The sequence below is a fragment of the Podarcis gaigeae genome (assembly GCF_964106915.1).
Source record: "Podarcis gaigeae genome assembly, chromosome: 10".
NCBI classification, from domain to species: domain Eukaryota; kingdom Metazoa; phylum Chordata; class Lepidosauria; order Squamata; family Lacertidae; genus Podarcis; species Podarcis gaigeae.
Genome location: NC_139686.1, coordinates 46155603 through 46177250, shown reverse-complemented (window position 1 = coordinate 46177250; position 21648 = coordinate 46155603). Strand labels below are relative to the sequence as shown.

Below are 21648 nucleotides of genomic sequence, written 5' to 3'. Positions count from 1 at the left end.
CCTTCTCAACACTGGCTCCAGCCTGGTGGAACGCTCTTGTCTCATGAGACCAGGGCCCTGCGGCATCTGATTTCTTTCCTCAGGGCCTATAAGACAGAGTTGTTCCGCCTGGCCTTTGGCTTAGAATCAGTTTGATTCCCTCCCCCTCTTTCTTTCTCCTTTCTCCTCCGGTGAAGAGGCTGCATCCTAATGTTTTAATGTCATATTTTAATATTGTTTTTTAAATTGTATTTTAATCAACTTGTTTTTCGGTCTTGGCTGGGGAGGGCGGGGTATGTATAAATAAATAAATAATAAATTTTATTATTATTATTATTGGTAGGTGTGGCCTGGCCATCCTAGGTGGAGAAAGTGGATGGGGGGGAAGCCCCCTAGCACACCCTGCTCTCTTAATACTAGAACTGAAGCTGAATGTTGGACGATTCAGGACAAAAAAAATGATAAATTATGGAATTCACTCCTACAAGATGTAGTGATGGTCACCAGATTTTGAAGAGCAACAAGGCCAGTTGTACTCAGGTGCTGCTTGTCGGCTTCCCACAGGCATCTAATTGGCCACAGGGAGAAAAGGGTGCTGTGCTAGGTTTTGGCCTGATCCAACAGGACTTTTTATACTCTCATGACAACTGGCAGATTTCTTCCAGATTGTAATGTGTTTTAGTAGACGTTGTTCTGCCTTGCCTGATAAACCTGCCTTTCTGCTGCATTATCCTTTCTAAGCTGCTGCGCTCAAAATGTCATCAGATGCACAAACTTTGAAGATCGATGGCATCTCATCACTGCTGGTCACTGCACTACATCAAGAACGGCTGTCACTTTGAGGCAGCACAAATGCACTTTTGTTGCCTGAAAACCCTTCATTATTTTCCTGATATCAAAATCAAGGCACTGACCAAAAACGCCTTGGATCAGTGTATGTTAGGGTCAAGCCTTAAGATCTTTTCCAAAACCAAACAAGTGGTAACTTCTATTTCGATAGCTGGACTCTTCTAGCTTCCATTCCAGCTAAGTACTTTTGCTTTCTCACAAGAATTTGAAGGAGTGGGACTACATACGCATTCTGCAGAATTCTGAAGAGGAATTCTAGTTAATATACAGGTTTATTCCCAGTCGGAATGTCGTATTTGCTTTTAGTTTTCTGTGAGGTTCAGTGGCTTATTTATAAGATACAAAACAGAAAAGTGTGTATTGATGAAAACATATCTAGGAGGCAGGACCTGAGCATGTTGCTATGAGACAAAGGTTTTATTGCTTCACTATCCAGTTGTACAGACATTGGATCTAAATGCTTCGAAAATATAGCATACCCAGTGCTTTTTTTCTAGACAAAAAGGTGCTGGAACAGACCTCCCTCAGAAGATCCATCCCAGAGCAGAAAGAGGATCTATTTCGGGGTTGTGGAGGGTGTCTCTTCACTAGCCAGAGGCTTGTTGAGGCTGCTCAGTTGAGGCAAGAAAGGGGAGCCTTCCAAACCTCAGCTGAGCAGCTTAACAAGTACAAATGCACACTCTGCTGTCAGGGGCTGGACTGAGGAGGAATGGTGGGGACTGCCTTCCTCCTCCTGGCCCTTCCTGAGAACAGGGGGACAGTATAGATTTAGATCAGTGGTTTGCAGAAGGGCATAGTTCAGAGGCTGCAGAGGGCAGAAGCTGGGAAGTATTGGAACAGCAGGAAGAAGCACCAGGGGAGAGATAGCTGACAGACTGTGTCCTTGGAAAGCATTCCTGACCCTGCTTCTCCCAGGACTAGACGGGCGTTGAGACTAGAACAGAGCGCTCAGCAGTAGAAGGCTCAGATTAGCGGGCGCAGCACTGACATAGATTAGGGGAGAACAATGTCATCATTGCAGACTACATCTTTTTACTCTCTGTGAATACTGAATAAATTACATGGTAAGGTGTTATCTACTTTTTCTTGGCTGCCACTGGGGGAGGGATAGTAGTCCCTGAGCCTTGACACCTGCACACCTCTCAGCTGGGAGCTTGCTCAGTTGAAGTGCTGCCTTCCTCTGCGTCAGCTATTAGCTGGGAAGATGACCAGCCTCAGCAAAGCCCCACTGTGCACCCAGCTTGTGAAGAGACCGTAGAGGGTGTCCTTTGGGCTTTGGGGAGGGTCCCTCATGAGCCGGATATTTAGCAGGGCTTTGCTGAGGCTGGTCAGGTCTCACCCACCCACCCCCCACTTCCAGAGCCAGCCAAGAAGTGCAGAAAAGTTCCAGGTGACAAAAAGCCCTGAGCATACCTGATGTGCATTTAACTGCACTTCAGACCGTCAGTGCAATCGTCTCAAAAGCAATGTCAAAGTGCTTAAAATTAATGCAGCTGAATTGCACCTAGTGACACAACCAAAAGTAGTTATTTCGGTAATAAACATTACCACAGTTCTTTTGCCCTTGTAAAGTTGTAAATAAAAGTATGTGATGCTTTTTAATGAAGCTCCCAAGTCACTCAAACCAAAATTATTTTTAAACCCATTTTAAACCCAAAGTGTACACAGGTGTACTTTCAACTGCTCTTTTGAAAACGGACAGTGATTTTAAATGCCAGCGCAAGGTCTGACTATTACGGTACTTTAACCTTCCGTTTACAGTATATTGTTCTAAAGGCTATTGCTAATGCCATCAGTGTAATATGCGTAGCTGTAACAGCGAGTAAAGAGTTGGACGTCACAACACTTAAACCATACCTGTCACGGTCCAGTTCACGGGTGGTAGAAGTCCCGGCTGAGGACGTTGGGGCCGGGGGCAAGATGGCAGGGTGGGAGCAGGGCTGGGGGTCCAGAAGCCAGGAATCAGCAGCCAAGAGTCCGAGGGTCAGAGAGCTGGAGTCAAGAAGCCAAGGGTCTGAGGGTCAGGAAGCAAGGAGTCAAGAAGTCAAGAGTCCCAGGATCAAGAAGCAGGGAGTCAAGAAGCTGAGGTTCAAGGATCAGGAAGCAAGAAGCCAAACACAGCAAGGCAGGAAGCGTGTTGTTGTAGCAAAGAGCCAAAGGGAAATGCTGACCTTCTATCCCTTCCCAGCTCTTGCCACCAGGTGCTGTGAGTTACCAATCGGCCTCACATGTGAGGCTATGCCTTGCCTCTTCAGAACAAACTTAGGAAGGCCCCAGTCCTGAAAAGTCCTATTGGTCACGGGGCTTGTCTCCTGCACACACACCTGACAATACCTGCACACTATATTCTCCAGTCCCTAAGGATCTTCCCAGACAACCAGTTTTTCAAAGAACAAAAGTAGCACAGCTGATGTTCATTTGTTCTGCAGGACGCAACTGTCTTTCCTTCAAGAAAGGGCTTCTGTTCAGGATATTGAATTATTGCAGCACTCAGCTGCAATATATCACCATTGGGAAAATGCAATTAAATCCACAGCCAGTGAGGCTTTTGCAATTTGAGGTGGTTGCAGGAGTGTCATAGAAACCTACCGATAGATCCCATGGTATCAATAACAAAATTCCCCCTCTAGTCATACCGTGTCTTTATTTTATTGTTAATTTTCTCTGAAAGATATATGCTCTTTCTTCCCATACTGGAACATTTATGTTTTCCTGGCACTGTTGCGTTGCAAAAAATGAATGAATGTACTTCCATCTCAACCAAAGGAGATTGCAGAGTTGAATGCATTGCTTTTGTCTTCACAGCAGAGGGTGTAAGGCAGATCCCTTTCACAGAAAATGAGTTTTGAGGAACTCAGGCAAATGGTGGTGACAAGAGACAACATCCTAGGCCTTACTGACATTAAAACTGGCAAAACACTGGGTCTGGATAGCACCCAACCATACAAAATGGCTCATCTTCTAAGAAAAAAAGAAAAGTAACTTGTCCCTAAAATCTCCCTCCATACCCAAATATTCCAAAGTGGCCAACAGAGCCATGCCAGTGGTTTGCACAGTGTGATTATCTCTTCACGAGAGAGAAGTATGACTAACCTCTCCAAAGAGAAGAAAATAAGAAAGCCATGCATTAGTCAGGGCTTTTCCACACTTGCCATGTATGGTGCTATAGCTGTGGTTGGATCCATTTTTAAGTGCATCTGGAGCTGATATTCTACACCTTTTGTCACATGGTTGCTGTTATTACAAAGCGAGTGCCTTTCCCCCCCTCCCACACTAATGACAGGTTGCACCCAAACTGAGAAAAGTTCTGTGGTTGTAGTCACACCCGTCCTTACGCTCCCTTGTGTCCTGCCAGCCAGTAAATGTAGGATTTCTAGGCACATGCAAGTTTTCTTTGGATTTTTTGATATATAATACCTTGTATTCTGGAATTCTAACCAATCATAAAGGGTTAGACAAGAGGAACTCTCTGTGTCTGCCTGAGCTACAGCTGATCCCTGAATTCCCTTCATGTTTCTGAATAGTTCACAAACTGACAGCTTGCACTGGTCAGAGGGAGTGGCATGAAGCAGCTATCTCCAAAACCACCCCACACAAGCCCCCACCCACCCCACAGAAAGTGGGGTGGTGCCACACAAATGACAATACTGAGGATCCATTCTGAATCTTTTGCAAATGTCAGGATCTTTTAATTTCTAGAAGGAAAAAAACAACATTTTGAGTACATTGTTCTGGAATAGTAGCTGAAGGATGGCAGCATGTGGCAGCATGCCAGAAAAGAAAAACCAGTTAACAATACCTCTATAAAAGCTAAGGTCCTTGGTTAGGTACATAGCTGACTTGGAAAGGAAGTTAAAGAAATTTGCATATCCTTAAATGCCCCAAGGCTGATTAATTTTTATTTCACGGCAGAATTGTTGCTTCCTGGTGACGTTTTAATGCTGTCATGTATCTGTATTAGCTTGATGGTTTAAATTGCTGTATTTGAGTTTAGATCCAAGGTTGTAAAAGCTGAGTTCTGCAAGTACAATAGGACTTATTCCTTTTGTCCCCCCTTGAAATGTACTCCTCTGCCCTGGCACTCTCCCTGAACCTGCTCTGGAGCCCCCAAACCTTCCAGAGCTGATGTAGGTGGCGCGACTGGATACAAACCATGAGCTATTTTTACTATTAGCCACCTTGAGCTCTTTCAAGGAAAGATATGGGATATAATTTTTAAAAAAGAAATAATAACAAGTATATACAGCTTCCTATAGCATAACTAAGCATAAGACTTAGAGAGAAAGGGATCTGTAAAGACACTACCACAAGATGACGAAATGGGGCCTTATATGTGGGTTATGGAATTCCAGACCAAGGTTTTACAGAGTTGAGAAAGAAAGGAATTTTTTCCATTATGCATTTAATTTATTGCAATTATTTGCTTCAAGTTCTAACATTTTCCAGTGAATATGACCAAAGAATACTTTTAATATAAGCAATTGCTTTTGGTGGTGGGATTCACACTCCGTATTCCTATTCAAATCTGTTTCCAGCAAATGCTAAGTGACAGACCAGCAGCAGATAAAGTGCATTTAGGTAAAGGCAAACAAGTGTCATAGACTTAAAAAAAATACAGCAGTTGAGCAAAACACCATCCTGATAGTTTTAGTGCACTACATTTGAGGAGTTTGCCACCTTCCAATTCAATTTTATATCATTCAACCTATTCATTCCAAAAATGCTGAATATTAATATTAAACATTAAATACTTAATATTAAAATAGCTTCCATATTTTTTAAAAAAATGACCAACATACACAAACAGGCATTTCTAGAAGCCTTAAAAGCCAGTTTCCTTGCAGCCCAATAAACAATTTTAATAGCAAATCCTTTTATCCTTTGGATCCAGGCTTCAGACTTGCAAATGCTTTTGAGTTCTTAAGGGAATAGGAAGTTTCATTGAGAAAAGAGATAAAATGAGAGTCTCTCTCAGACTTCTTGGATTCAAAAATAACTACAATGGTAAAATGAGGTTCGGGGCGAGTCAAAAAGTATGTGCTTTGAACTTTGTCATCATAGAAATGGACCACCTTTTCCAAACTGTTGAGGTCAGAAGCCTTGTCAGACATAATCATGATGACATTGGGCCAGTGCATAACAGGCCTGTCACTGGGCAGAGATACTACTGCAGGATACTGATCAACACCTTTGGGGGCTTCTCTGTAGGAATGGGGATGATGATAACCATGTCCCTGAAAGCTCTCCGATCCACGGTTGTCAAAAATTAAGGAAACGTTAACAGCATCGTATTTCCTGATAAAGCTGGAAATTTTCCCAAAATAATCAGGATTGGCTTTTGCAGTCAATGTCTTCATTTCAGATGGTGTCGTCTGCCGACTAAGTGCCTCATGAAAGTAAAAGCTAAATTTGGCAAGGAGGATATTCCTGAGTTTCATGAGCCACAGGAAAAGGTGTGGCGGTTGCACAGCCTTCTGAGACTGGCCGCCAAACAGGTGTTTCTTGGTTTCTCGTTGCTTCTCGAAAATCTGTCCCCAGGTCTGCAGCTTTGTGTGAGCATTGTGCAAATGCACCAAGGATGGGAGGAATTTCCACTCTGAGATCTGTTCCTGAGCCTTCAAAAGATGGGTAAGCACATCCGCTTCTAACTGGAAGCTACTTTCCAGAGGACTAAGGATTGGATGATGAAATCTAGAGAAGGGAAGACATTTCGAGATGCATGAGACGCATTGCACAGAAAAGCTATTCTCTCAATCAGCCAGGAATCCAGAGAGAGAGTGTACAGTTCTAGAGCATGCTTGCCAAATGCTGTCCTTCCCAGAAACAACACCATGGTACAAAACAGAATGGAAGAGCTTTGTCACTACTTCTAATAGGATTGTAAGATCTTGGCAACTCTGCATGTTACAATCATGTACCAGGTACACTGAATAAGCAATTCACCCATGTTCCACTCACCAATGTATCCAAGTTGAGTAATTTCTATGCTTGTCTCCAAGGGGCACAACAGCCACATTCACACATCACAAGAAGCCATCATCCATAGTAAATCATGCCTGCTTCACTCCTCTTGGATCATAGTGGCAGAAAGCAAAAGATAATCCCCAGCTAGGCATTGTATTTGAACAAGGAACCATGGTTTGTTTCGCTCCTAACAAACCATAATCTTAGCCAAGGTTTATTCTTGGCTTACTGATTATGGTTGTTGGGAGCAAAACAAAGCAGAGTTCAGAACATTAAGCCAGAGATCATGGTTTGTTTCCTCCACACAGTAGTGGAGAGGACATAAACACACCAGAAATGTATGTTCAAGGTAAACCATTAATTATAGCATACATGTGAAGTGGGCCAATACTTCCAAGTGTTGGATAATATATGATTTATTCCCAAATTCTGCAAAAAAAAAAACAACAAAAAACAAAGCCCCTCCAACTCACCATAGAATGCTTCACATTTGGATGCAGCATAAAACTTTGGTCAGAATAAGTTATACTAATTAAATTATATAAACATCCACTTGAAAGTGACCCACTACTCATTTCTACAAAATTTCAGCTCCAGTTGGTTCCAACGACCAGGTCAACAGTCATTTTATTGTTACTGCAAACTAGATAACAAAGAAAAAGCACAGACCAGTGCTCAAATTGTTTCCTAATGAGAGGAACATTCCTGATATTGTGTCTGAAAAAATGTTGCCTACTTGGAGACAATGTGCCTTCAGTCCACCATATAAGACTCTCAGCTAACCACGTTTAAATGAAGCAGAATTTAAACTGAATGCAAGCCTTGTCGGAGACATCTAGTGAAAAACTGTAATTCCAGAAAATTGCCAACTGAATGATGATGATGAAGAAGGCGGCTAAATGACAAAACCTACACTGTCTCAGAAATGTGTACTAATTAAAAGCCTTACCACAGACACCATTACAAAGTCGTTTCCACACCTGCTTTCTACACACACAAAAATGTCTACTCCTGACACTGACAATTAAGAAATACAGATATGAAACCATATTTTTTAAAAAAATTAAATTATGGGGAACTATTTAAAATTAATTAGTGGATGTTGCAGTTTAGAAAAATCATGATGATAAGGCTGAGAGGATACAATTTTGTACCAACCCTAAATCTGTGATTGTTCTTAAATTTAGACACTATGTATAAATTTGCAGGCTTCCTGAGCCCATCAAAAAAAAATTAAGGGGTAGGGGAAGATGAAAGTTAATGAAATTGTTGGATAGCAAACATGATAGAAACTGCCAGATCCCTGTTCCAACAGCTGGTCATATAAAACACTGGGGCTGGGGGGAATTGCAGACACTTTGTTGGCATTGTTCATATATTTTAAACTCCTTTTTTGCTAATATGTAAAATGGTATAAAGACTAAACCATTTGGATTCCGGACTGCTTTTACATTGACAAAGCTATAATGCAAATTTTCAATCCTTCTGCTTAAAATAAAGACATCAATGACATTAAAAGTACACACTGACCTTGAGCTGTATTTTTTAAGGATGGATTCCAAGATGTTGACCAGTTCCTCGGAGTTGATAAACTTTTGGGTGCTAAGGCTATACATTTTTTCATAGAAATCAGCAATTTCCATTCGAGCCTGAACGAAGTAACAGAGCTGCTCAGACAGGTGAGAAAGCAGTTCTTCTAGGTGAGGGGCTGTTCCCCCCAATGCATTCCGACCCGTTGCCACCACCTTCTTCAGTTCATTATGCAGAGATGTATATATGGTTCGTATAGAGTCTTTTCGGCTGAAGAATGACTGTCCACCTGTATTTTTTTTTGAAAAGAAGTATATATTACCCATACTATGGATGAAAAATGCACAAGGCGAAACAATATGCCTCCGTAGTTAATTAGCAATTACGTAATAGAAGATTGCATTTCAGCAAGTTTAACCTCTAAAGGTAAAGGGACCCCTGACCATTAGGTCCAGTTGTGACTGACTCTGGGGTTGCGGCGCTCATCTCGCTTTATTGGCTGAGGGAGCCGGCGTACAGCTTCCGGGTCATGTGGCCAGCATGACTAAGCCGCTTCTGGCGAACCAGCGCAGCGCACAGAAACGTCGTTTACCCTCCTGCCGGAGCGGTACCTATTTATCTACTTGCACTTTGATATGCTTTTGAACTGCTAGGTTGGCAGGAGCAGGGACCGAGCAACGGGAGCTCACCCCGTCGCAGGGATTCGAACCGCCGACCTTTTGATTGGCAGGCCCTAGGCTCTGTGGTTTAACCCACAGCGCCACCTGCGTCCCAGTTTAACCTCTACTTGTTCCAAATTAATTTTTCATCAGGGGCCTTCTGCCACATTGCTTCACTGTTCATGCCTTGTTTTCAGAAAGGTCTAAATATTACTTCTAAGTTTGCTGGGAAGAATATACTCAACCTAGAAGTAACCTCTTCTCTAAGGATTTTACACAGCATAACCATCATTAAATGTTAATAACTCATGTTGCTATTAATAGCTAGACTTTTGAATGTGTTTTTGACCAAACAACACGAAACACTTTTAAGTTTTTTAAACCCTGAAATGTGAAACGTACAGTCATGAATATACCAACATTCTAACTGCAAATCAGAACTCAAAGAAAACAGATGAACTCAAAGACCTGCTCATTAGTCCTTAAAAGCACACAAGCAAGTACATTTTAAATTATTTAAGATTAAGAAAGCTTAGGCATGTATTTTCCCAAGAGCCACATCACACCTCAAGGGAGTCACAAGACCCATTAAGGGAAGGAAGCAGAGTTAAGTAATCAAATGCAAAGAACATAGTGCATGAGAGTAATATACAGTAATTCTTATTTGTAACCAGCTGTGATTTTGAAAGCAAGGACTAAAAATCCCTCCAAGATTCTTTAACTCTTTTCATGCTTTTATTTTTCCCACTCCAGCAAGTGCAAAGTTCCTCTGCAACTCTTCTCTCCTTTTGTCTCACGGCTTTTTTCAGAATATGAAACTTCAGGAAGGACTTATGCTTTTCTGTTTTTGGACACTGCCTATTGGGTGATTTTATTAAACTGGTGTTGCTGACAGTTCCATGTGACAACCTAGATCTGCAAACATGAGCATTAGAAGAACCAGAAAGCCCTAACAGGTTACTGATATCAGCACATTACCTGGACTACCAGTGCCATGTCAAAGAATGCTGTTTTAGAGTAGCTTTATAAATCTGAACAAACGTTTAAGTTGCTCAATGATTTGAAAGTTAATCTGCAGCCTGTACGATGAAGGACCCATTCACCACCCTTTCCTTCCAAAGTCTATTAACTGGGACTCTTTCTATCACATTTAAATGGCCATTCCAGCACCCAAAATGATTGCTGCCTATTAGTTTCCATTCGGCAACAGACTGCCTTGCATGAATCAGATTTCTGTTCTAGCTAGCTCAGTAGTATTGCCTAAAAAAAGCTCACCAACTTAAAAAAAGCTCACCAACTTTGGTTGGTCCTTTGGCCAGCTCTCATGGCCCTTCACTTCATCAAATCTGGCCCTCTTTGAAAAAAGTTTGGACACCACTGGCCTACATTAACTAGCAACATCTCCACACCAGTGTTTCCAACTGAACCTCAGATCTAACTGCATGCAAAGCAGTTGTTCCAGCACTTGCTTTCACTATCAGGCTGCATCAGAACAAAAAGTCGATGTTTTGTGTTAAAAAAGGGGGCCCTCAATATTGTTATTATTGAATTCAGTTTCTGCCGGGCAAGAAATGGGAACTATAAAGGCAGGATGACAGGATGTATTGCTTGTGATGAACATTGGGAGTCTGAAGCAACTCTTCCATGAAACACGTGCACCTTTGCCTGCAAATATACCTTTGAGCTGTCCCTAGCTTTTGTTTGTTCTGCTGAACATCTCAAGGCTGTCGTGGATATGGATGTCTGGAAAGGTGTGGGGGGTGAGTGAAGTGCAGAAGGGGGATGACATGGGCCCAACCCCTCAGCATAGGAGCCAACTCCTAGGGGCCGAGGTCCCTTTGCCCCCCCCCCAAATAAAATACCTGAGGGGCGGGGGGGCAGCCAAAATTGATGGGTGTTGCCATTCAAATGAGGTGCATGCGCCTCACCTTGTTTATGTGGGGATCATAGCTGTCAACCTTCCCTTTTTTTACGGGAAATTCCCTTATTCCAGCGCCATTTCCCACTGCTTCCCGCTGCTATCCTGGATTGTTAGATATCCGGTAGACTGTCCCTGGGGACAGGTGAAGCTGCTGATCCCTTATTTTCAAGGCTGCTGATCCCTTATTCTCAAATCTGAAAGTTGACAGCTATGGCAGGGATGCGGCTTATTATTCTTATGGGTTAAACCAGAGAGCCTAGGACTTGCCGATCAGAAAGTCGGCGGTTTGAATCCCCGCGACGGGGTGAGCTCCCGTTGCTCGGTCCCTGCTCCTGCCAACCTGGCAGTTTGAAAGCCCGTCAAAGTGCAAGTAGATAAATAGGTACAGCTTCAGCGGGAAGGTAAACGGCGTTTCCATGCGCTGCTCTGGTTCGCCAGAAGCGGCTGAGTCATGCTGGCCACATCACCCGGAAGCTGTACACCGGCTCCCTCGGCCAATAAAGCGAGATGAGCGCCACAACCCGAGTCGGCCACGACTGGACCTAATGGTCAAGGGTCCCTTTACCTTTACCTATAGCTGGGGGTCCTCAGGGCAGGTCACATAATATCTGCCCCCCCACCCCGATATTTTATTCAAGTTGGCACCCCTGCCCTCACTCAACATCTACACCTCGGGACCAACTTCTGGCGGGCCTGAGAAGAAGGTCCGCACATCAAGGAAGAACTGCCCTTCTCTGTCAAGGGGAGACCTGCGCCTCAGTTGAATGGGGCGGCGGAGGAGGGGGGAGGAGAGAAGAAAAGCGGCCCCAAAGCAGCAGCCGCGGCCCGGTCGGTACCTAGTTTCTGGCCCAGGAAGGTCATGCTGTGATAGGCCTTCTCGGCCGCGGCCAGGTGGGCCAAGCCGGCCAGCAGCGAGAGCCAGCTGGCGCCCGCGCTCTTGTTGGCCTCGCGCTCCTTCTCCACATTGTCCTTGGCCTTGTCGTAGGAGAAGATGCCCAGGTGCGAGAAGAAGGTCTCCAGCACCGCCTGCTCCACCGGCACCGGCGCGCCCAGAGGGGTAGACTCCCCCATTCGCCCGCCGCCGCCGCCACGCGCACGGCAGCCACTTCTCCCGCGCCCCAACGCGGAGACATCCACAAACACACGCGCGCGCGCAGGCATATACACCTACATGACAAGTCACGTGATCCGGAGGGCGGCCATCATAACCCCTGCCCCTTCCCTATTCAAGAGCCAATCGGGCTGTAGGGAAGGCGCAGCGCCACGTGATCTATCAGGGAAGCCAAAGGGCGGGGGAACCCGAGTGAGGCTGGTGAGGGGCGGGGACGAGGAATCAGGGGAATGAATCCTATTGGTTATTGAATCCAACAATCGGCGGGGCGGGGACAAATTTATTTCCATAGGAGCGCAGCGAGGATAGAAGGGCTCAAGTCCTAGAGCGGCGGCCCGAAGGCTGCAGTCGCCAACATTGTACAGCTGCATGTTCAGGCACATCGACGATGGGGTTGAAACTCGTTCCTTCTCTACTGATCCTTCATCCACTGATAATGGCCAGGTTTGGGGCCCAGTCAGGCTGGGGATTGGCCACCGATGCCCAAGACTGTATCAGGCTTCCTTTTTCCATGCTACACACTTACACAACTCAGCACCCAATTCTTTACCAAAAGACATGCTACCAGTCTGTTTTGCACTTTCTTATTCGTCCTATATTTTTCTGTTAATATCAAGATTATTGGTCAATTTGTCCTTGCTTCCTGTGTTTGGATTCTGAGAAAGAACCAAGAAGAAAGACATAGAGCCCTTGACCCCAGGTTTTGTTTTTTAAACTCTGGAGAAATTTTCCAAACTTAAAAGTAGAAACATCAGGCGAAAGATGACTATCATGGTATCAGCATTGCCTGTCCGGTTGCCTTTAAGTCAGTCAGCTGTAACGCCACCTGCCCCGTATCTGGCATTTTGTGTAGCATCAGCCAAAGGTTCTCCACACCCGCTATAGCCACAACTTTTGTGCCTCACATTACCCTTCCCAGTTTTCAACTATTTTTATAGTGAGTCTGTCAAGTCAAAATACAGTGGTACCTTGGGTTAAGAACTTAATTCATTCTGGAGGTCTGTTCTTAACTTGAAACTGTTCTTAACCTGAAGCACCACTTTAGCTAATGGGGCCTCCCGCTGTGCCACCACTGCACAATTTCTGTTCTCATCCTGAAGCAAAGTTCTTAACCTGAGGTAGTATTTCTGGGTTGGCGGAGTCTGTAACCTGAAGCATAGGTACCACTGTATTCAACTCAGTCATAGGCCACACAAACTCTGGTGCAAATATGCAGGGACACTTTCAGCACCTGGCATAGTGGACAATTTGGGGAGGCCTCTATGTCCTGGCAGGATCCACTAAGCCTGGCATTCCACCCACCTACTTGCAGCCAACTGGTACCTCCAGCCTCTGTACCTCATCTGCTGTTCCTAAGAACAAGGCAAGACTGCTTTTCTTTGTACACAGTTTACACATTGGAGCAATAAATATGTGTAGGCTACACCAACCTAGCATTTTCCTGTCTTCATAATGGAAGTATTGTGTGTTCTTCTTTGCTAGTTTTGTTGAATTGGAGTCTGTTTACATGTTAAGGAAAGTGACAGGTATAATAAAAAGTACAAAATATAACTTTCTATATGTAGTTTCTGTATCTGCCAGAGTCGTGTGCCAGGCAATTTAAGGTAGCAAATGACTACTTGTGGCAATAACAATTACCTGTTCCTCAGCAACCTGAGAAACTTTGCTCTTCTCTTTTCTAAACTTAAAAGCAAGGCTCTTTGTGATAAGGTGACGAAGCCAGTCTGTGTATGGGTCTATCAGAGAGCATCCTGTTCTGTGAATGATACTCTAGATCCATCAGCTCCCTTGTCCTTCCACAGATGCACAGCAGAGAGGTGGGAAGAGGATGACAGGCAGATGTGCAATTTCTCTCGACATTGTATTTGCAAAGTTAGGACAATTATGTTCCAGACCTAACAAAAATAATCAGAAGTTCAAAAAGAACTTTATTGAAACTCAGAGCAAATGAACCAAGTCTGCATTTAGAAGAACGTGTTTGGTCTCTTGGTGGTGAAGCGTGGCTTATGTTGACGACGCAGAACTCTATGTGGCAGAGGGAACTTGATTTTGGAATCCTGTAGGAAAACAAAGCATTAGTAAATGTTCATTAGACATTAACTAGTAAAATTAATTCATGGCTACTATGTTTTAATAATTGACATTACTGCACAAGAAAAATAGAGTTAGTAAAAATAAATTAACATCTTGGATGTTAATAGCAACAGGGATGCACCTTTCTAATCCCCACGCACATGTAATAAAGGCAGCATCCCAAAGCTGCTAAAAAGTCACTAGTGCCTTTTAGGTGTCCTTCAAGATCAGATACGTTTCAAGCTCCATACCTTTTCTGATGGGACTACAAAAATATATAAATCTATTTTCCCCAGTAATATCATGGTACCACTTACATATCTGCACCAGAATCTGCATTGTGGTAAAAAAACAGCTGGGGGACACACTGCACTGCACTAAAATTATATGATTTTTTTTATAATAAGCCAAAACCAAACAAACATCTGTATGTTTTAATCAGCAAAGAAGAAACAAAGACTGAATTCTTAGAGGACATTTTGCAAATGAACATTTTTAAAGAACAAAACAAGGTGTGTATACATAATACTATAAATTTGAAACTAAGCAGCAAGAGGAGAAATAGGTTTCTCTTATTAAATAAAAGCATGTTGTTTCAGGTTATATAACACAAAAGTATTTTTACAGTAAAAGAAAATGGGTTCATGCATGAGTATAATGCGTTTTCCCTCCCTCATCTACAATCTGCACCCCCTCTTGTCCCAGAAATTGCTCTAGGAGGATTGGGGATTCTCTTGAGTGAAGATCTGCTCATGCAGACCCAGTATAGGCAATGTTACATGATTGAAATATGATTTGGTTTAGTACTGTAGTTTTTTATTGATATCACTTTGATGAAGACTGTTCCATTCTTAACTTTGTAGAGATGTCAAAAATACGCATTTAATCTACTTACATGGAACTGCTTGACAGCTGGTCTGCGGCACTTGTTAGCAGCGATCTCTTCAACTTTCATGATCTGAATTGAGTGAGCACGAGCTCTATGACGGGCTCCCATATCGCGATCTGTAATATGCCAGACAATTATGAACTATTCTAATAACATAAACAAGGTTGAGCCCTGTAACTATCTATACATACACAAATACACAATCTTTCTGTATTTATTTGTAGGACCTTCAATTTCACTTTCAAAGGCACAGCAGCTCTTGAAAGGCGACAAGGTACATTTAATATCTGCACACACGGCAAGAACATTTTATTATAAACAATGCTCTTTGGGTTTGTATGCAGTTTTAAATTTCAACACCAGTAACAATTTGTGGCTCTTCCATCATGTAATCTGTACATGTGGATAGTCCTAAAGGACAGCCAAAGTTCCCAGTTGACAAAAAAGTTAAAAGTAATTTTCACACAACAAATCACATGAATTAGGTGGCAGAGTACAGTTTATACAGTGTTTCTCAAACTTTGGTCCCCGGCTGTTGTTGGACTACAACTCCCATCATCCCTGATCACTGGTCCTGGAGCTAGGGGTGATGGGAGTTGTAGTCCGACAACAGCAGGTTGGTTTTGAGCCATGCTAACCTTTTCGTTGACCCAAACTAGGTCAAGATAAGTCTGGCTATGAACAGATTAAAAGAATGAAACTTATCTTGACCTGGCTTGGGTCAATGAAAAGAATGCCAGACACATTATCCATAACTAAGACCCATCAAGAACAATGGAATGTGCATCAGTCCCAAACTTGTTTATGACTAGAGCACACAAAGCTGCAACTTATTTTTCAAAAAACCTTAAGAGTTGTATCCAACACTGCATGAACAAAATTCCACTTGTGCGGGACTTGTTTATTCTCCCCCCAGTGCACACCCCCAAAAAAAATCAGCTCTGAGCGGGGGTCCCCTAACCATGAGGAGATAATTTTGAGGGAACAGGAGGTGCTGGGAGGGTCAGGAGATAAAGTTCTGTTGCACACATATAAGTCTGTGGTAGGGCATTTGTTGTTTAACCTTTAATGTTAAAGAATCTGCATGGGTGGATCAAAACTACCACCACAACTCTTAAGTCACAGAAATATAGGTTGCAGCCAACTATAACCTGGCTTCATATAAAATGCTTAGTCAATTTAGGTTGCATAACTAATCAAAATAAATGCAATGGATGACAAGATAAAAACTTTGAATTATTTCCTCTTTTTCATTATCTTTCAATAGTGGTATCGAAAGGAAACCAAACATTCCAAAGGGTCTCTACTTACAGCACTGTGTAACAGCTCCAGCAGTTGTCAAATCCCTGTACTCCCTGTACATGTTATGAGTTCCACTACGAGAATCATAGCGCAGCCAGATACCGAAATTTTTCACCTTCAACGGAGACTTCTCAAAAACCTATGATTGCATTAATAACATTGTCAGAAAAATCACATTACAGACTACCAGTGCTTTATATAAGAAGTGAAAGAATCAACAACTGGATCAGAATGGAGAGATTTCATTGCTGTTAAATTTATATGGCAGGAATAGGGAACCTATTAACTTCCAGATGTTTTAGACTACAACTCCCATCAGCCATCATGGCCAATGTTCCAGGATGATAAACTGTTCAAAACTCCCATTGTTCTAGGCACATTTTGTGGCAGGAAATTTCAATAGTGCGAGCAGTTTCTGAGCTCTGGGAGCAGTACGGCGCCTAAGATTTCAGATTAAAACTGCAGAGTGGAAACAAAGGAGGACATTTTTCTGACTCCCATTTTCCAGCTACTCTGTGAAGATTGGAGAAGAGACCCTCTTAAGAATATTAGGTGGTGGGAGGGGAAGGACTAGACCATGTAAAAAATGAACATAATATTTTAGCTGTTCATTCATTTTCAGCACTGTACTGTTATTAAAGGAGCATGCCTAGACATTCCGCTGATGTACTCATAACCGAGGTTTAAGGTGCCATTTAGCTCCCAGCTTTCATATCTGTGTTTCTAACACTGGGATGATGGGAGTTTTATTTCAGCAACATCTGGAGGGCTACAGATTCCTCATCTCTGTTATATGGTATATATGGCTTTTATTACTACAAAATGCTGCTGAGTACAAAGTACTGCTTTAAGTACTGTATGTGGATCATGCCTGGAACTAATATGCAGGCATCACAAAACAACCTGGTAAGAATGTAAAATTTCCTTGGTACAGCAAACCAATGTCCATCTGCAGCAGGATAGACTAATCTGTGGCCCGTCAACTGCTATGGACTCCATCTCTCATCAGTCCTATCAAGCATTGTCAAATGCTGATGAGAGATGCAGTTCTGAAATCCAGATGACACCAGTTTCGGAGATCCTGGTGTAATCCTATGCATGTTTTTTCAGAAGCCCCACTATATTCAAAAGGGCTTATATCGTAAGTGTGCTTATGACTGCAGAATTAATCTAAAAACAACTGTGGACAGAATGCCACAAGATGCTTTCAGAAGCTCAAAATAGTATATAAATATGAAGGTTAGTATCTGATTTTCAGAAGTATACTGCCTTGTAGCATAAAAGATTCATTTAGTAATCAACCATTTAATGCAACTATGCTAGCGGCCATCAACACATCTTGTGGTGGTAAATTAGCTGCAGATTAAGTGTTAACTTTCACTTTCTTTCATTTGACTCCAGCTTATTGCCAATAAGCTCTACTGGGTGAACTCAAATTATAGTACTTTAAGAAAGAAATCTCTCCATGCGAATTAGAATTTTATAACCAATTTTCAATCTCAACCCTTCCAGGCCAATTTGGATTCTTTTAAATGAGACACAATCTCTAGACTAGGCTTTCTCAACCTTGGGTTCCCAGATGATGTTGGATAAGGAATATTTTTCTATGTCCTTGTCCTATGTCTACCCCTTTTAAAAACTGTAAAATGCCCAAAACATTACAGTAATACAGAATATCCTGCCAAATCCACACGCTACACCAATTAGATTCTTCAAAGAAGTAGTAGCATTTTACAGAGAAACACAGCAACATTAATTTTAAGTGTTTTCAAAATGGAGGGAAAGCATTTCAAGCTGCAATCCTAACTCCCACCTACCTGGAAGTAAGCCCTACTGCATTCAATAGGAGTTACTTCTGAGCAAGCATGATTAGGATTGCACTGGCAATGTGCAGCGAAATACTCAGCAAAATTTTTGAGCCAACCTACAGCACTTAAATACTTTTGACGAAGCCAAAAAAGATAGACCAGACATTCTGAAAATTATTAATAAAGCATTGGTCAAATATATGTATGCGGAACCTTTGGCCCTCCAAATGCTGCTGAACTAGCATGGCCAATTGACAAGGATGGTAGGAGTTGTAATGCAGCAACATCTGGAGGGACAGAAGTTTCCCACAGGTGATATATACAAGCTAGGTACCTGGGAATGTTGGGTTAAGCAAATAAGCAAGCATTCCAACCACAAAATTAAACAGGTCTTTAAGATTTAAGTTTGTTCGTGGTCTTACCTGTCCACAGTACACAATTTCCCCAGAAGATTTCTTCATCTTCTTCAGCTGAGACACAAAGTACCAGAAACGGGACTTTGCAACAACATGATTAGGAGCAAAGATGCGCATACGATAGAGAGGTGGGGTTGGGCACTTAGGAGTGGGGAGGCATCTCCCAACAACTTTGTACTCCCTCAGCTGAAAGAAAAAGAGAGAGAAAACAAACATGAAAAATCCATACTGCTTTTAGAGCCAGGGTGTTTTTACCTGCAAGATGATTGTAAAAAATGAATTACTTGTGCAACGGTAAAGGTAAAGAGATCCCTGACCATTAATTCCAGTCGTGACCGACTCTGGGGTTGCAGTGCTCATCTCGCTTTATTGGCCGAGGGAGCCGGTGTACAGCTTCCGGGTCATGTGGCCAGCACGGAAACACCATTTACCTTCCCGCTGGAGCGGTACCTATTTATCTACTTGCACTTTGATGTGCTTTATAACTGCTAGACTGGCAGGAGCAGGGACCGAGCAACGGGAGCTCACCCCATTGCGGAGATTTGAACTGCCGACCTTCTGATCAGCAAGTCCTAGGCTCTGTGGTTTAACCCACAGCGCCACCTGTGCAACGGTATCTTGACGTTAATCATACTGAGCTCTGTACATTGTGCGCACACACATCGGCCCATCCCTGACATACAGGGAAAGTATATTTCAACCATCAGTAGTTTGCCCAGTTCAAAAGATGCAGGAAGACCAGCCCCGACTGGAAACTGCATGTTCCCATGAGGGTGGAATGGAGGCGAGAGGAGTGGGCCTGATATAAAGGGGAAGCCTCCCCATTCCACGGCCTTGGAGTTGGGGGGGAACCATCCGCCTTAGGCGGGGCTTCTCAGCCAAGCGCGTCTCCCGGAGGCTCCACGCTGCCAGGAGCTGACGGCGCCAGGGCCGCCATATTGGGCGCTCGCTCGTGGCCTGAGCCAGACAAGGCCGAGGAAAGACCCACGGAGAGCCGCCTCCTCCCTGGGCCGCCGCCGCCACCCTCAGCCGCTTCCCCCCACCCCCGCCCGCTTTGCCTTATTAGAAGCGTCTGCTCGAGACGCCCGCAAGCCCGCGAGACCGGCGCTTCGCTTACGGTGCCCGACGCCTTCATGGTGCTGCCTCTCTCGCTGCCACCCAGAAAAGGAAGGCCCGCATGCGCGAACACCCGCACGTCACCAACCCGAGGCGACGCCCCGCCTTTCCGGGGGAGCTGCCGCCCGCTATTGGTTTCACGCGGAAAGCCTTCTGAATGGGCGCGAGAAACGTCCGTCTCGAGACGGAACACGTCGCTTATTAGTCAGTTTTCCAACGGAATTGACGTGAACGGCCTCAAGGGGGGGGGGTGTATAGCTTGTGGTTCGCGGCGCGACAAAATCTACGTGAATGGCGTAGGTCTCTCATAGGCATGTCACTGCAAATAAGGCAGCTGAAAGTTTAAATTCGGATGCTTCTGTCATCCTGAAAGGATAAAATGATGGCGTTGCTATGCTTAGCAAATTCACAGTCCACCATTTGCCTGTGTTCAAGGCAGGACAGCTGCCACTCATGCCATAATCTGTAAGTGATGGCATGAGAAAAGCATCAATTATGATGCTAGATAATCTTCCCCCTCCACTCCAGCCAGCAACAGTCACACGTTTCAGAGAGGAGGATGCCATAGGTCTTGTATTCCCAGAGATCTTTTGAGGATCGTCCCATGATGGAGCAGAAAATTATTATCATTATCCTGCACCCAGCAGGAATCAACAACCACCTCATTAGAGATTGGCCTAGTAAAAATGCATTCTCAGTCCTCCATCAACAAAATTCAGAGTGATATACTTCTTGACTTAGAACTCATTGAAACATAATTTCCCCTTTTCCTGGATTAGAGATGTTATAATCTCTACGCAGTCCAAATTACAAGGCACTTTGCACCTCCCACCTTCAATCATTTGAAATGTATATGCTCAATTGGATTTGACTTTAATCCTGTGGCGCTTTTCCTGAATTTTCACTACTTACTGGGAAGATGTTAGCATAGGGTAATCACTGCTATCGAAAATGCAACTGCCTGGCTTGCAGGTGTTACCATGAATATGCTTCTCTACATTTTAAGGCTTAATCTGGCCAAGAATTAACAGCCATCATAAATACATAGAGAGTCCAAAAGGGGTGGGTATGAAGGGACAGGATACCCAAATCCTGTCTGTGAAATCACTCCAGGCCTCAAAACTGTCCAGAATTCCTTTTGTCTTCTAAAAATCCAAAACAGCTTTTCTCTGCTCTCCTCTGCTCTATCACAAGATGCTGTGCATAGGCAAAATGTTACTTTTAAAGGCTAATGAATAGCCTCTGTCAATGCCAAGAATACTCAGGCCTGAGAAACGAATCTTATCTCATTCGGTTGCAACATCTTGGACATGCTGAACCACCAGGGCTCCTCGACCCACCCCCTCGGCTTCTCATTCCCCTTTCCTGGGAAGGATGCCAAGAGTCCACAATAGTCCCAAGGCAGCTTTCTGTTCATGCTCAGAGGAACTCATGGGCAGGACTCTGGAAGAAGGAGGAGAAAAGGGGAGGGAACTGGAAGGGTATATATGCTCTGTGCATATGACTGTGAACTCGTGCATGCTTTTTGTGAGTTATCACACTTGCTCCTTCTACCAGTTCATGGATGGTAGAAATAAAAGCTTTTTCTCCGAAACTATTCCTTGAGTGTCTGTGGACTCCCACTTCCCTTTCCCGGGCGCAATATTTTTCCCGCCCAAGGGCAAAGCCTCATAAGGCTACAGGTAAAAGGTAAGTAAATCCATTGTTTGGATTAGCAGTAACTGATCAACACAGGCATTAGCAATGTGACAGCATGTCTTTCATAAACCCAGATACTCAGAAACAGTAACAACAACAGTAAACCCTCTGGATTACCCTGCAGTGAACTCTCCCATTAATATTTGCCCCAACTTTTCATTCCTTTGCTTTCCAACCACAGTCCAGAGAAGAATCCGCTTTTATACTAGTTTTAAGATTAAAACAGTGTTTAGCTGAGGATCTTCAGAATGTACTGTATTACAGTAAATGAATCTCATTTACAGAACTACAGTTCCCAGCGTCCCTTTGGGGGAAGCCATGATAGCTAAACAG

The 21648-nt window shown here is 43.5% G+C and overlaps 2 protein-coding genes across 2 annotated transcripts; both read right to left on the bottom strand.

Annotated features, from left to right (window-relative positions):
• Positions 1 to 5213: 5213 nt before the first annotated feature.
• KICS2 (KICSTOR subunit 2) lies at positions 5214 to 12109 on the bottom strand. Its single transcript, XM_083699360.1, has 3 exons — positions 11739 to 12109; positions 8323 to 8611; positions 5214 to 6519 (listed from the first exon to the last, which is right to left on the bottom strand). The coding sequence occupies exons 1-3, from the start codon at positions 12061 to 12063 to the stop codon at positions 5703 to 5705; spliced, it is 1431 nt and encodes a 476-aa protein (XP_083555486.1). The 5' UTR covers positions 12064 to 12109; the 3' UTR covers positions 5214 to 5702.
• A 1812-nt stretch (positions 12110 to 13921) lies between these two features.
• Positions 13922 to 19760, bottom strand: RPL18A (ribosomal protein L18a). Its single transcript, XM_083699541.1, has 5 exons — positions 19619 to 19760; positions 18508 to 18687; positions 16287 to 16416; positions 14982 to 15091; positions 13922 to 14070 (listed from the first exon to the last, which is right to left on the bottom strand). Exons 1-5 carry the CDS (start codon positions 19634 to 19636, stop codon positions 13978 to 13980), a joined length of 531 nt encoding a protein of 176 aa, XP_083555667.1. The 5' UTR covers positions 19637 to 19760; the 3' UTR covers positions 13922 to 13977.
• Between the last annotated feature and the right edge of the window lie 1888 nt (positions 19761 to 21648).

Bases quoted from the DNA above. Each gene is read 5' to 3' on its own strand.
- KICS2 (XM_083699360.1), bottom strand. From the start codon at position 12,063: ATGCCTGCGCGCGCGCGTGTGTTTGTGGATGTCTCCGCGTTGGGGCGC. The intron at 8,612-11,738 runs GTACCGACCGGG...AAAAAAATACAG, and splicing joins CTTCCTGGGCCAGAAACTAG to GTGGACAGTCATTCTTCAGC. The intron at 6,520-8,322 runs GTCAGTGTGTAC...TCCCTTCTCTAG, and splicing joins CTTAAAAAATACAGCTCAAG to ATTTCATCATCCAATCCTTA.
- RPL18A (XM_083699541.1), bottom strand. The intron at 15,092-16,286 runs GTAAGTAGAGAC...GGCATATTACAG, and splicing joins TGGAGCTGTTACACAGTGCT to ATCGCGATATGGGAGCCCGT. The intron at 14,071-14,981 runs GTAAGTAGATTA...GTTTTCCTACAG, and splicing joins CAGCTGTCAAGCAGTTCCAT to GATTCCAAAATCAAGTTCCC.